The sequence below is a fragment of the Fistularia commersonii genome, chromosome 2 (assembly GCF_037954325.1).
Source record: "Fistularia commersonii isolate RoL2024-O1a breed Wild chromosome 2, RoL_Fcom_v1.0, whole genome shotgun sequence".
Classification (NCBI taxonomy): Eukaryota; Metazoa; Chordata; class Actinopteri; order Syngnathiformes; family Fistulariidae; genus Fistularia; species Fistularia commersonii.
In genome coordinates, this window is record NC_141285.1 from 11,280,440 (window position 1) to 11,294,446 (window position 14,007).

General features: G+C 39.5%; 4 protein-coding genes across 4 annotated transcripts; 2 read left to right on the forward strand and 2 right to left on the reverse strand.

Moving 5' to 3' along the window:
* mad2l1bp (MAD2L1 binding protein) lies at positions 1–2,874 on the forward strand. The gene is made up of 3 exons (XM_086161463.1): positions 1–380; positions 1,116–1,396; positions 1,483–2,874. The coding sequence occupies exons 1-3, from the start codon at positions 86–88 to the stop codon at positions 2,008–2,010; spliced, it is 1,104 nt and encodes a 367-aa protein (XP_086017589.1). The 5' UTR covers positions 1–85; the 3' UTR covers positions 2,011–2,874.
* Positions 2,550–5,886, reverse strand: ephx5 (epoxide hydrolase 5). Its single transcript, XM_086160800.1, is given in 12 exon segments — positions 2,550–2,651; positions 2,654–2,748; positions 2,751–2,768; positions 2,881–2,980; positions 3,870–3,943; positions 3,946–3,989; positions 4,312–4,355; positions 4,357–4,466; positions 4,581–4,718; positions 4,815–5,043; positions 5,147–5,171; positions 5,633–5,886. Coding segments are annotated over 12 exon segments (1,233 nt in total).
* Positions 5,887–6,756: 870 nt separating this feature from the next.
* On the forward strand, positions 6,757–8,621 carry cst3 (cystatin C (amyloid angiopathy and cerebral hemorrhage)). The gene is made up of 3 exons (XM_086167339.1): positions 6,757–7,052; positions 7,394–7,504; positions 8,312–8,621. The coding sequence occupies exons 1-3, from the start codon at positions 6,765–6,767 to the stop codon at positions 8,390–8,392; spliced, it is 480 nt and encodes a 159-aa protein (XP_086023465.1). The 5' UTR covers positions 6,757–6,764; the 3' UTR covers positions 8,393–8,621.
* Positions 8,622–11,005: 2,384 nt separating this feature from the next.
* mgme1 (mitochondrial genome maintenance exonuclease 1) lies at positions 11,006–13,490 on the reverse strand. Its single transcript, XM_086161476.1, has 6 exons — positions 12,827–13,490; positions 12,524–12,743; positions 12,316–12,448; positions 11,967–12,097; positions 11,516–11,586; positions 11,006–11,243 (listed from the first exon to the last, which is right to left on the reverse strand). Exons 1-5 carry the CDS (start codon positions 13,335–13,337, stop codon positions 11,520–11,522), a joined length of 1,062 nt encoding a protein of 353 aa, XP_086017602.1. The 5' UTR covers positions 13,338–13,490; the 3' UTR covers positions 11,006–11,243; positions 11,516–11,519.
* Between the last annotated feature and the right edge of the window lie 517 nt (positions 13,491–14,007).

Below are 14,007 nucleotides of genomic sequence, written 5' to 3' on the forward strand. Positions count from 1 at the left end.
TTCTACCTTTAGTACATTTAAACCGACATCTAACTCCGACGAAGTACAAAAAAGTCGCACGATCAAGTGCGGGAACATAGGGAGAATGAGACGTCTCGTGTTTCCGTCAGAGAAAGGTATTAGTACTCTCGAGGAACCGAGTGAAGCCGGAAAACTCCCAACATTACTACATGTTACCGACGACTCAAACTCATGTACACAGCCGGCTGACGTCTATGGAGCGCTTGTTCAACTTAGTATAGTCACATCTCTTAAGGCGACAAATGCTGTCGAACTGAGTAATCCTTCTTCCGATCATCGATTAAGTGCAAGTGAGGGCGATATCGCCAACAAGAGTGAAGATAAAGAGAACAGCGTTGCCATGCCCTCTTCTAATTCTGGTAAGTTGCCGAATCAGAGGGTTCCTGTTGATGTTGACAATTATTGATTGGTCAGTTGATTGACAGTTTTAGCAACTGTTTTACTGGGAGAAAATAATTTTGTCATATATAAGGGAAACATCTAATCATGTCCTCTTATTTGTCTGAAAATCTGAAAATGTTGTAGTTAAAAACATTTTCGATTCAATATGGGAATGTGTGATACTAGCTGAATTTGGAAGTTGATCTTTTTGACTGTTTTTGTTGCTTTGTAGACACACTTGATACTCTAAAAGGTATAGATTTGACAATATTATTTCTATTTAACGCCTGATTGACTCACTAGTCATCGTAAATCATTGTTTATTAGTAATAGCCAACAGTCATAAATAACAATGACATTACATCAATTAATCTTTGTGTATTTAAGTTGGCAAAATTAATCATATTCTTCTGTCATGATTAACAGTGATTTTTTTAGTTAACATATGACTATGATACCACTGTAAGTACTATGGGGATGTATTTGCAGCTTGAGCTTTTCACTCAATGCTGCATATATGAGTTATTAAATGTAAAACACAGGACATTCGGTTCTGAGACTTTACTACTTTGTATGTCACTGCTGTCCGGAAATTGACAATCGTAGAGATTTCGGGCCAAACCTATAATTCGTTAAAATGAAATTGATAAACATTGAGCATGACAGGCCCTTTGGTCCCAATTACTTAATCATTCTGCTCATTGTTTTGACAGAAAACACCCAGGAAACAGAAAGCTCTGGAAAAAGTCTTTTGAATGGTCCCTCGACAGCGAGTGAAGAACAATGTCTCCAATCAGAGCATGATGCTCAGGTGGTGAGAAGAGCTCAGGAAGAAGGCTGCGTCAGTGTGGTCTTCTCTGGCACAGTTACTCCAGCAGGCTGTTGCTGCTTTGTCAGCGAAATCCTCAAATGTATTCTGTATCAGAGGCAGCAGCTACCAATGATGTATGATCAGTTGGTGTACTCCCAGAAGAAACAGCAATCTTCTCTGGAGGTAAGTGGGAAAAATCTGTGCACATCAAATAACTGATGTTTTTGACTGAAGTAAGAAGAGAACATTGTGTTGTTTCTAATCTTCAGAACAAAGATATGGTCAGCCGGAAGCCACTACTGTGTGCTGACATTGACCAGCGCAAGTGTCAGAGGACACTTCAAGAGCTTGAAGATGTGCTGCAGCAGTTGGAAGTCCTATTTACCATCAGCAAAGTGCCCCGTGTGTTGCTCCTCATGGGTGGCTCCCTTGTCCTTCCCAAAGAGTTGTATGAGATTAACATGGAGGGGTTGGTACTAGCCAGTGGAGATCAGTGTCTTCGGGTATCGTCGTGTTTAAGGCAAATATTCCGCACTCTCTTTGTGGCAGACCTTTTGTCTGACACCAAGCCTGTTCGTTTAATGCCCACAACAGTGTTTGCACTGGCCCACAGAGACTGTGGTGTAAGTTGGTTTCGCCCCAAACTTCAATTTAAAGTACCAACTTGCATAAAAAATCAAATTATTGCTTTGTCTACTGATCCAAGCCTCTGCCTAGAAGCAAGGGCAGAAAAATTGGACTGGCAGGAGTATGTGTGGTTTCAAGCACCTATGACGATAAAGGGCTTTAACAAGTGACCAAAAAGATTGAAGATTTTGATTTGAAATGCTCTGTACAACAGGTACATTTTATTTGTGGTTTAAATGAATTCTGAATTTAAATTGCAACTTGTAAATATTTTGTTTTAGTATTAGAATTAAAACCTTTACGTTTAAAATGTCAGCTGAGTAAAACAATATCAGAACCACCACAATAATTCCATTGTCATAATCATCTGAAATGGTGAGAAAATGTTATCAAATTGCATTGTTGTCATGTCATGACATTGAGGTCTGCATTTATTTGATTTTCATTTCACCAATCACAAATAGAGGCTTTTCAATTTTGTAACTGGTTGAGGAACTGAAATCCAGCTTCAGCCTTTTGTAATGTTTGTTGGCATCATATAGGACTTTTCAGAAACTACGCATTTGAGATGGGTGCAATATGTTTTAATAAACCTGACTTGATCGTGTTTAATGTATAATGTTTCTACCTTAATACAATCTGAACACATTCAGTCTAAAGCCAGCAATAATAAAGTGCTGATATATTATAACTATAGTGTCCTGGGATCTCAGTGCAACAACTGGTTCTTCAAATTCTCCACCTTTTCCACAAACTGTACAAAGTCGCTAGCAAGTAGCTTGGGCTCCTCAAAGGCAGCAAAGTGAACACCTCAATGGCATGAAGGAATTGAAATGAACAGAACATTTCAATACTAATTTCTGTCCAAGATTTAGGGCAGTGGATCAGCTGACCAGGGAAGGCAGACAGCCAGTGGGCACAAATATCCCTGTCCATCAACAATAAATTATCACAGATAAATGCTAATCAAATAAAGACTAAGAATTGTTTAATCTTCAATGCACAGGTCGAAGTTTTTGAAAGAAGGAGCACATTTTCACACACCATTCATACATTATTGTCAGGATTACTCTTGAAGTTGTCTTTGTAGAAGCACATAGATGAAACTATGGCGGCTGTTGTCCAGTAGATCATGATATTTCGTTAGAGTTTGTTTGTTTGTTTGTTTAGAAGTTTATTAGGACAGTGTACAAATACATTAAGCACCGAAGCAGAGATGTTTGTACCAGATTATAGCTCATAACTAATTTCCATCTGTTGTCCTGTACAAGATTCATAGTGTTTACTGAGGTATGTACAGTCTGGAAAAGTGTTTCTCTGTACAATTACATTCTTACTTTGCTGTCCACAGTGTATCTCAATATGTGTGATGGATAGATAATAATAAACATACTGTAGTTATTGTGCAGGGAATTGTAAGCATATACAGAAATTGTATTGTCTCGGACTACAGATGGAAATTAGCTATGAGCTACAATCTGGTACAAAAATCTCTGCCTCTGTGCTTAATGTAATTGTACACAGTCCTAATAAACTTCTAAACAAACAAACAAATGTAAACAGTTTGGGGAAAAAGGAAACAGTCATGTAAGAAGTATTAGAGAATGTAATCATTGTTGGTAGAAGTGCAAGATGAATTTCAGTGCAGCTTTGAGTGTGTAACTCACAAAGTGCAGGTGCAAGTGACAAAACAGTTGAGTGCAGCACTGGCTGTGCTGGATGTAAAGTGTAGAACTGCAGAATTGTCCTTAGGGTGGACATGGTTATTGACTCTTGATTGCTGTTAAGGAGTCAGATGGCAGTTGGGTAGAAGTTGCAAAGAATCTTGGGCAACATGGCAAACCTCATCAGAAAATATAGCTGCCGTTGAGCACTCCTAACTGTCTGCGTGGTATTGAGGGACCAGGTGAGGTCATCACTGATTCGGACACCCCGGTATTCTTTATATTCCATTTTTTCCTATTATTATAGGTCTTTATATTCCATACCATATTAGATAAGATAAGATATTGTGTGTGCTCCCACCTACGGTGTCAAGTTTTGTTGCTTGAATGTGAAAATAGCTTGTTTCCCTCATGAGCTCCCAACCATTCTTTTCAAAGATGGGAACAACTGACAGATATCTACCTTATTTATACCCACTAGGCAGGGAAGTTAAGGGACAACAGCTTTTTGAAACATGTCTAAGAGGAGGCATTTCACTCACCTTGAAAATAAATTACGAAACTATTTTTCAAACAAGTGGGTATCTTGAAGACAACACGACATGTATTGTTCTCAAAATACATGTGCATCCTTAGTCAGCACCAGTCTTGAAGAATGCGTAATGTCAGCGTCTTCTGGAAAATTCTGCAGTTTATCGATTTATTGATGCCACAGTGTTTGATTCAGAAAAAAAAATGTGTGGTGGAAATTCCTATGCAGTTACACCATAGCCTGTTTTCTGCAGGTCTTTTAGCTGACTATCTTACTGAGGTTTCATCTGCGCCATATTTGTGGTGATGAGTGAGCCTGTTGTCTCCTCCCTGCAGATAGAATTGAGAGAATTCTAAAAGCTCAAAATCTATCCATTGTATACCACTTATCCTATAGTTAGGGTCACAGATGCTGGAGCCTATTCCATCTGCTATCAGGTTAGAGATGGGGTACATGGGCCACATACAGAGACAAACATTTTTCATTTACACATAAGGGCAATTTTCACAAATACTTCCAATTAACCTTCTGCATGTTTTTGGACAGTGGGAGGAAACCAACATCCAAACTCCCCACAGAAACATATAGAAGGAGCCGGGCCAGCCATGAACAAGCATGAGAGGCAGAACCTTCTGATTCTTGCCTTGAGGTGGCTGCACATGGACAAAATGCACATCAAGACCTCCAAGTCATGAATGTGAGGAAGAAGATAAAAAACACTGAACACTGGACAAAATTTCTATCCAATTAGTGTTTGTAACGCAAGGCAAATAGGTACCTTCAATTTTAGTTTTGAAGTGTTCATACATGTTGATCACGTCCACCTGCTTCTTTCAGTCAAACTTATGCCTCTGCTAGGAAACAATTCTCTTTAGGAAAGTGGAATCGAAGCCATACTGAAAGTTACTCTCATTTCAGGGATCAGTGTTACACGTTTTGTCAATGCGCTCATGAAGGTTACATGAAATAGGAATGAAAACATGTTTCTTTTTTAACAAGATGTTTCCCTTTATATATGATAAAATATTTAGTTGACAGCAACAAAGCAACAACTCACCACAAGCTATTAATCTTAGGTATGTACTTTAAACTACACTGTTCCTCCTGTACAGTGGGTTTGCCAACACAGCCCCTGCTGCCGAAGTATAGGACAATGAGAATATATGTAGATAGATAGATAGATAGATAGATAGATAGATAGATAGATAGATCGATCGGGTCGATGGGGAGAACAGCTGAAGCAGACCTATCCCCAGCCACTTGACCAAGTTCTTCCAGGGGGGATCCCAAGGCGTCCCCGGGCCTGCTGAAACACATATTTTCTCCACAGTGTCCTGGGTCTTCCTCTGGGCCTCCTACCGACTGCACATGCCCAGAACACCTCCCCAGGGAGGCGTCCAGGAGGCGTCCTAACCAGATGCATGAGACACCTCAACTGACTTCTTTCAATGCACAGGAGAAGCGACTCTACTTTGGGTCCGTCCTGGATGGCAGAGCTCTACACCCTATCTCTGAGAGAGTCCAGACACCCTGCAGAAATCATTAATTTTAGCCTTTTTGACCTTGCTCTCTCAGTCACTAGCTACAGCTCATTACCATAAGTGAGGGGGAACGTAAATTGACTGGTAAATTGAAAGCTTCGCCTTTTGGCTCAGCTGCTTCTTCACCATGACAAACCAATGCAGAGCCTGCATAACTGCTAGGGCTGCACCGATCAACCTGTCAATTTCCCATTCCCTGCTTTCCTCACTCATAAACAAGTCGCTGAGATACTTGAACTCCACCACTTGGGGCAGGATCTCATCCCCAACCCGGAAGGGTAACTCCACCTGTTTCCAGCTGAGAACCATGGTCTCAAATTTGGAGGTGTTGATCCTCCTTCCAACCGTTTGACTGTGAACCGACCCTGCGAGAGCTGGAGATCACAGCCTGATGAAGCCAACATAGCCACGTGATCTGTAAAACGCAGAGACTCAAACAGAGTCAGTGACAAAGGGCAGCCCTGGTGGATTCCAACCCTTTCCTGGAAGGAGTCCCAACTTACACTTGGCAACGCAGAACAAGCTCCAACACCAGTCAAGGACCAAACAGCTTGTATTACTGGATTCTGTACCCCATACTCCTGGAGCACATCCAGCAGGACTCCCCACAGGACTTCTCACAGGACTGCCCACAAGACACGGTCACATGCCTTCTCCAGTCCACACAACACATGTCCACTGGTTGGACAAACCCCCATGCAACTTAGAGGACCCTGTTGAGGGTATAAAACAGGTCCACTGTTCCACTGTTATTATTATTATCATCACAATAATTAATCAGTATTTGCAATGCAATTTCAGTTACTTGAGAGGTTGTTGTCTTTGCATAGTCCAACAGACTAGTTGACATCAGCGTCATTAGCGACTTGCTGCCTCTAAACAGTGGATGAAGAAATATTTGACATGGAAAACCAAACCATGAGTGTCAGAAATGAGCGTACTCCGGCTCCTGGGTCAAGGCAATTTTCTTTCAATCTAAAAAACATAAAATGTCCTTCACGTGAAGCCAAATATTAAATAAACAAAGAAAAGAATGGTGTCATATTAGCAGTTCTGGTGTCTACGATTACCCTGACCCCAAAATGACATATTTTTGTAGCTCATTGGTACAGTGCTCATCCTCCCACTTCGGCGTCCAAGCCCCTAAAGTGGGACGTAACGAATCCCAGTTCTTGATTGGCTGCGGGATGCGTCACACAGTTTACGGCACGTCTTTTCAAGTAACGACGCTTGATACCCTGTTACTTCGAGTGTTTGGAAACGGCCAAAGAACCATGATCTGGAAGCTCGTTGTCCCAGTTCTTGTGGCGCTTGTCGCCGTGGGATCCGCATCGTTTGTCGGAGGGCTAATGGAAACCCATGTTAACGACAGCGGCGCGCAAGAGGCCCTGAATTTCGCGATCGTGGAACACAACAGGCGCAGAAACGACATGTATTTAAGCAAACCGGTTAATGTGGTCAAGGTCCTGAGTCAGGTTGGTATCGTGTGGAATTAAACACAACTCTTAAAACGCTACCAGTTAGTTTTAACATGTGTATGACTTCGTCAAGGACGTGGAGGAATAGCTTGTCGACTGCGCATTTTCGATGTTTAGCCTCCATCTTTAGTTCCAACTAATCCCCTGTCGCCCGACTGTAATATTATTTGCGTTTTAACTGCACCAATGAAATGCGTTGACAGTCGCCATCGATCCATATAATCGTTTCAAGATCTGTTTCCCAACGGCATGCACGCAACTACAGAATTGAGGCCGTTGTTTACATTTCAGCTTCGGAGGTTTATTTTTGTAGCTTCATCACGTCTCCACTCTCAAAGGTCGTCGCTGGAATGAAGTACGTCATAACTGTTGACATGGCAAGGACTTCTTGTCGCAAAAATGGCCCAGATGATGTGTGTACCACTCATACCGACCCAGAACTAGCAAAGGTAAGGATTATTTGTTACCAATTGCAAGATTGCATCACAACTCTCGCTACTCCCCCGCTTTAAATGTGACTCGGGTAATCTGGTACTAGTCGTCATACATACTGAGGGAAGATGACGAAGCCAGGAAAAGTTTAAGGCTTAAAGTCACTTTTATAGACTTTTACAAGAACCAAATTGTCTTATCAGAACTCACGCATCATTAAGTGCGCTTAAGTGTCATATATTCCTCAATTGTGTTGAAATTGTGTTGTATAATGCAAAAGTTCTAAAATGGGCGGTGTTTGTCAGGTGATTTGTTATTTTCTTGGGGGAAGGTCCAAGTAATGGGTATTGAATCGTCGTACCGCCCATCACTATTCTACACCCATCTGACGCCCTACCTGTGTCGGATTGGCCAGTGCTTGTTGGCTGAGGGCTGAGATTGGTCGTTGTTAGTGTATCAACCAATCACAGGTGGGGTAGGGCGGGCCTTCACTGACTCGAGATATATGTACATATAATCTTGATAGAAACGCAACATCAACATGATTCGGTGGACTTGTACAAACTTTCTTATTCTAGACCTAATTAGACAACCCCTGTTGTACCTCGCTGATATATATAAGAAGAGTTATTATTATTATTGTCACTGATATATTTAGATTTATTCTTATTTCTAAACATCTAGGATGTCCTCTTTTGTAATGCTTTTTTGGAATGCCTTTGAATAGTCTTACAATTACAACCTTCCTAGACATCAGTTAAAATGTTGTTTTACTCATACATGAATATTAATTCCAAAATGTTTGTGTTTGTTTTTTCCCTCAGCCTTACCAGTGCACATTCACAGTGTGGACTCGCTCATGGATAAGTGACATACAACTTGTCAAGGAAACATGTGGGGAATGAAGTCATTGGAAATCATCAGTTTTATTTTTAAGATAAATCTTTATCTGAATGATAGTTATTGCTGAGGAGTGCTCTACCAATCTATTTCACATGACTGTTGATTTTTGTACTAATCGCCATGTTTAATAAAAGTACCTTTTGAAGGAACATTAATGTACTTTTACATTACTCAATGATCTATCAAATGAATTTCTGATTTTAAGTATTAAAATTTACGCATTCCCTTTCAGTTGTGTGTGTGTGTGTGTGTGTGTTATTAAGAGTTATTTAAAGTTGGTACATAGAATGGGTATTCAACTTTTTATACACAACTGTTTTTGCAATGTTGGGACCCAATTTTCCTTTGATATCATTTAGTTTTTTATCAACACTAGCCATTTTTGATACAGAAATGCTTTTATTAGTTTTATCACCATTATATCAGTATAAGGGCCAGGGACATAGATGATCGCCTCATATTTTCCTAGATTCTATATAGTATTTAACATTAGACTGCTAAAAGCTATATCACAAGTTTTATTTTTTCAAATCTTTATAAATAAATGTTTACTTGGTTTAGTGACTATTATTATCTCGTTCCCTGTGATTACATAATTAAAACAGAAACAAGTTCTTCCTTCTCTTGACATGTTTTAATGTCAGTCTGAAATTACTTGAAAAGAAAACACACTCGGGCACATTGAGACTTAACTGTATTACAATGAGATGACCTGACACCTACTGCAGGTGACAAATATATTCTTGACATTATGTACTCCAGAAACCCCTCCAAAATGAGTAAACAACATTGCAGTTATTTAATAACTAGAATACTTTGCAAGTAATGTAAAAGTTATAAATAAATCAAATAAGAGTTCTCAATTTGGAAACTTTTTTGACTCTTCTATTTTTCTATTTTTAGACCTTGTACAGCCATGTCCGCTAATTGATTAGTCAATAAAAATCTAATAGATTAATAAGAATACTCCTCAATTGCAAATCCGCAACTTGTATTTGCTTTTGGCAGTCACAGTATCAGTAATTACTAAATAGTTTATTTAAGGATCATGTGATGCTGACATCTTGCTATGATAAGGATGACCCACCTTTCACCTTGTGAAAATGTTCAAGTAACCCCAAAATGTAATTCATGTGATTATGCTGCCTATGTGTACCAAACATGCTTCAAAACATGTGGAATCAGGACATCTCAGCACTATCACAATATCTAACTTCACTTAATATGGCATTGGCCATATATAAGTAATACTGCATCTCCCTGTAAATGGAATATTACAATAAGCAAGAAAGCACTTTGGACTGTCATTTCATAACTGTGCTGTCATCTCAATTTACTGTCATTACAGCTCAAGAGGGCATTGGATTTCATGGAAAAGGTGATATGCAACAGCACGAATGCTTACACATTATACAATTAAGAATGCAACAGACTGGAGCGCATACCTCCTTCATGACGGTGAATATATCTAACAGGACATCTTGTAGAATGTGCTTTATGATTTTGTCATGCAAAGTTCAGCTGCAGTGTGTTACATTGGCTTAATAAAAGACTTACTTTCACTGCAGGATTTTAACCATGCCATACCCTCTTTCTCAAAGACATGGGCTGTTGAAGAGTCAACATCCAAAGCTTTGCTTTTATTCTTTCTACAACTGACTGACAACTATTATCACAAAGTATTTAAGATGTTTAGTTTTTTCCACTATAGTGATTATATGGGTTGAAGGATGATGAGGCCGGAGCTGTCAGGCAGGAGCTCTAGAGGAAGACCAAAGATGGAATTTATGAATAATGAGAAAGAGGACATGAAGTTAGCTGGTGTCAAGAGAAGTGGAGGTAGATGACTCACTGTGCTGGCGCAAGAGGTAGAGCAACCTGTAATGTTGATCTTAATTTTTAATGACACTGAAGCAAGGGTTTCATCTTTTAAAGTTTCCTGCACTGATCCGGTGAATAATAATTTGAAGCATGGATAACATTTGTCACAAAAAATGTTGAAAATCTCGGAACTACCCCCTAATACTTTGTCACTGACGACCATGACCAGGGAATGTCCTTGATTCTTGTGTATTATTATGCAATGGGTATTTTGCAGTGCCAGAGCAAAGAAAGAATTGTTCTGCCAATGTTTATCAGTGCAATGATCAAAAAGCTCCAGTCAAGGCCACCTATATAACATGAATTCATCCTGTCTTCAAGGTATTATTTAATTAGTTATTGACAATTCATGTTTGCTTTGAGATTCTTTTCTTATTGGATTAGGCACTTTGCTTCACATTTCTTTCACTTGTAGAAAAATTCTCTACAAAGTTAAACTATCGCTTAAAAAATTTACCCTCGTTACAGAAATTGAATAATTAATTTAAGTGCTAAAAAACATCAAACCACCAAAGAGATTTTTCTCGTCTTTCAAAAACCATTCTACATTTATGCCTGAAATAAGTATAAATTTGGTGCATCCCATTTCGTGACTATAAATACAATATTAAAGAAAATGTTTAAAACCTTTAAAAGCTGTCATCATTGTACTTAAAAATACTTAATTAAATGTTCTTTACAACATGCAGATATTTGAAGAAGTGAGTCAGAGAAAACACACCAGAGCATTGACACAATCACTTTAATGTCTCTTTAAGTAAAAAAGAAATCTGAATAGTCGGTTGTACACAGCATTCAGTTGATGAAACACACTCAGTTAGTGAATCAGTGATCAAAGTTTGCTCAAAATGAGATCTTGAACATGATTATCATTGTGCCTTATAACATTTTGAATTTCCCCTTTGGGTTCAAGTGACTGCAAATGAAATAATCTATTTTCCAAAAAGAAATCACTTGATGGGGTTACTGGATCTAAGAGAAATGGGGAAAAAAAAACATTGAGAAGTGATGAGCAAATTACTTAACACAGAAATTAGTTCTAGAATCACTCTAACACTAGCATATCATTTCATTAAAATACCTGATGCAATGAAAAAGTCTGTCTGAAGTGAAATCTCTACAGCTTTTAGTTATTTTATTATTTGTACAGATCAATAGGGTAACCTAGCCTCGGGGGGCACAAGTCAGTGACTTTTTGAGGCCATAAATAAAATAAAAATAAATAAAACATATAAATATCATACTGGATCAGTTGAGGCCCGGGTTGACAAGGACCCCCTGGTTAGATGGAGGAGGTTGATTCACTGTGGTGGCCCTGAGGGGAGCAGTTAGGAACAGAAGAAGCACAGATCAGTAGGGTAAAAAAATGTTCCCAAAAATGTTTGTGGAGGTTCTCAGTCATTCAGGTCATGGTTAATTATTTGCCAAAATCTCCTTGTGGCAACTGGACTCAATTGTCTTCCCTTCAAGATGTTTCACATCATTCAAGAGGCTTCTTCTGTTTGTTAAGCAGCTCAAACTGAAGAAGCCTCTTGGATGAGAAGTGAAACATTTTCAAGGGAAGAAAATCAAGTTTAGTTGTTACAAGAAGATTTGTTTCCTAAAATTTAAACTTCACTGTAAATGAAATTCATTACTCAGTGTATTTCAAAATGAATTTAAACTTAAAGGATTTCTTTCACTTATTTGCCTCACCTCTGTGATGTGAATTCTTCAAGACGAAGCAACCACTTATTCCAATACTCCAACATCAGCTCAGCGCTTAACTGGTGGGCATGGGCAGGAGCCCCATCCTTGTAGGCCACAACAATTAATCCATTTTCGACCTTTATGGAGAAACGGTGGCAATTACAATAAATGTTCTAAATGATACTTTAAGAGAAGCCATATTTTTAACACTATTAAAGCAGGGAATTCTACGACGATTGAAGAGCAACAGAGTCCAACACAAGATCTTTGTTTTAACAGACTGAGATCCAAGCCAAGATAAAAAAATAAATGAACTGCTGAGAATGATATATATTTACATAAATCAGAAGAGTACCTGATAATTGTAGTTGCCATCACTGTTCAATGCTCCAGCGTAAGCTGCCACTTGAATTGGGTTGTCATATGTGTTGCTCAGGTATGGTTTGGGTTTATCTGAAGTCTTCCAGTCAATAATGCATAAAACACCCCTGGGGATAATATTGGGTAGAAGAATAAAATACTGGCATTGTTTTAGTGAATATGCATCTCCAAACTGATCATACCTGTAATGGGCAACACAATCCACAACTCCCACATAGTTCAGAGAGCTGTGATGCACTGCGCTCTCAATTGCTCTTGGGGAACTGACATCCTCCAGTATGTGAGAGACACTTTTCAAGTATCCCTGGGCTGGCGTCTCTGATTCTTTGTCTTTCCATGCTGTGTCTGACATCAGAAAGTCCTCCAGGGCTGAGTGAAACTGCTTTCCTTGTCTAAACAAATCTGATAAAGATCAAGAACTTTTGATATCCTCTATTTAATTATGAAGTTGTGCACACACTGAGAAGAATGTCAAAGAAGCTTACTTTGAGTGTATTCTTTAAACCCTTCCTCTCCCAGCTCTGACACCATCCTCTTCTTCCACCTCTCGAGGAAGAAGGTCTGCTCTGGGGAAAGTGTATGTTGAAGAATCCGAGTCACACTTGGTATCGACAGGCTGCCTTTCTTTCGATTCAGCAAAATCCGAACTGGAGGTCCTGAGTGATTCTCATCTGTCCCTTTAGTCTCCTCACGCTGTAAGAAAGGATGGGGGGATTTCGGTACCCTCACGTCCTCCTTGGAAAGTGGTAGAGCTTTGACAACAGGTCCAAACATATGTTCGTCCTCCGCCTTCAGAGTATCAGGGGTCTGAGAACTGACTCTAAAAGACATGACCGACTTTACCAGAGACGAGTAACGATCACTGTCGACTGAGCTGTGTTTCTTTGGACATCTAGAGCAAAGACTGATGGAGAAGTTGCTGACAAGGAAGGGGGCGCACTCGGGGATCCATGTACAGACGCCTTTGACGGGCGCCACACGTTTTAGAATCAACATTTTGGGCGTCTTTCATAAAAAAAAGTTTAATGTTCAGTGAAAACTTATGAAGCTAGATATTTATCAACGCACAGGGTTATTTCTACGACGATTTCAGACAGCTTCTTCCGACGCCACGGTAGTACTTGCCTAGACATGTCCATGAGTAGTTCATTCAGTATTGACTGTTTCTTACGGCGCGCGTTTTGGGTTGCACACGTACGTACAGCTGGGAATTGAAGTTCCTAGAGTGCGTGTAAAACTTCGTTCCGCTTGTATATGATGCTGAAGAACTACAATACCCACAATACAGAGTGCATCGTTGACATTCAATCCAAGTAGTTTTCATTTCATTGGTCTCCAGAAAGCAGTGGCGGGGCTCATTGTCAAACATCTTGTCACAATCACAAGATAATACAATGGATAGGAATACTATGGCCGAATCCGATAAGCATATCAATATACATTAAAGATATGATTTAGTGTTTGAAAAGCAACTGGGAAGGGGAATTTAATACTCTCTACGTCATGTTTGGTGTCTTTGTGATACCTAGTTATTTTCCCTGTCTATTTATTTGTGGGGCGACAACTCGTCAACTGTCATTTACACCGCTCCAGCAGAGCAGATGATGGTAATAGGCCATAACAGTAGTTGCTACTCGACAGAAATGTGGGAAAACGAGATTCGACA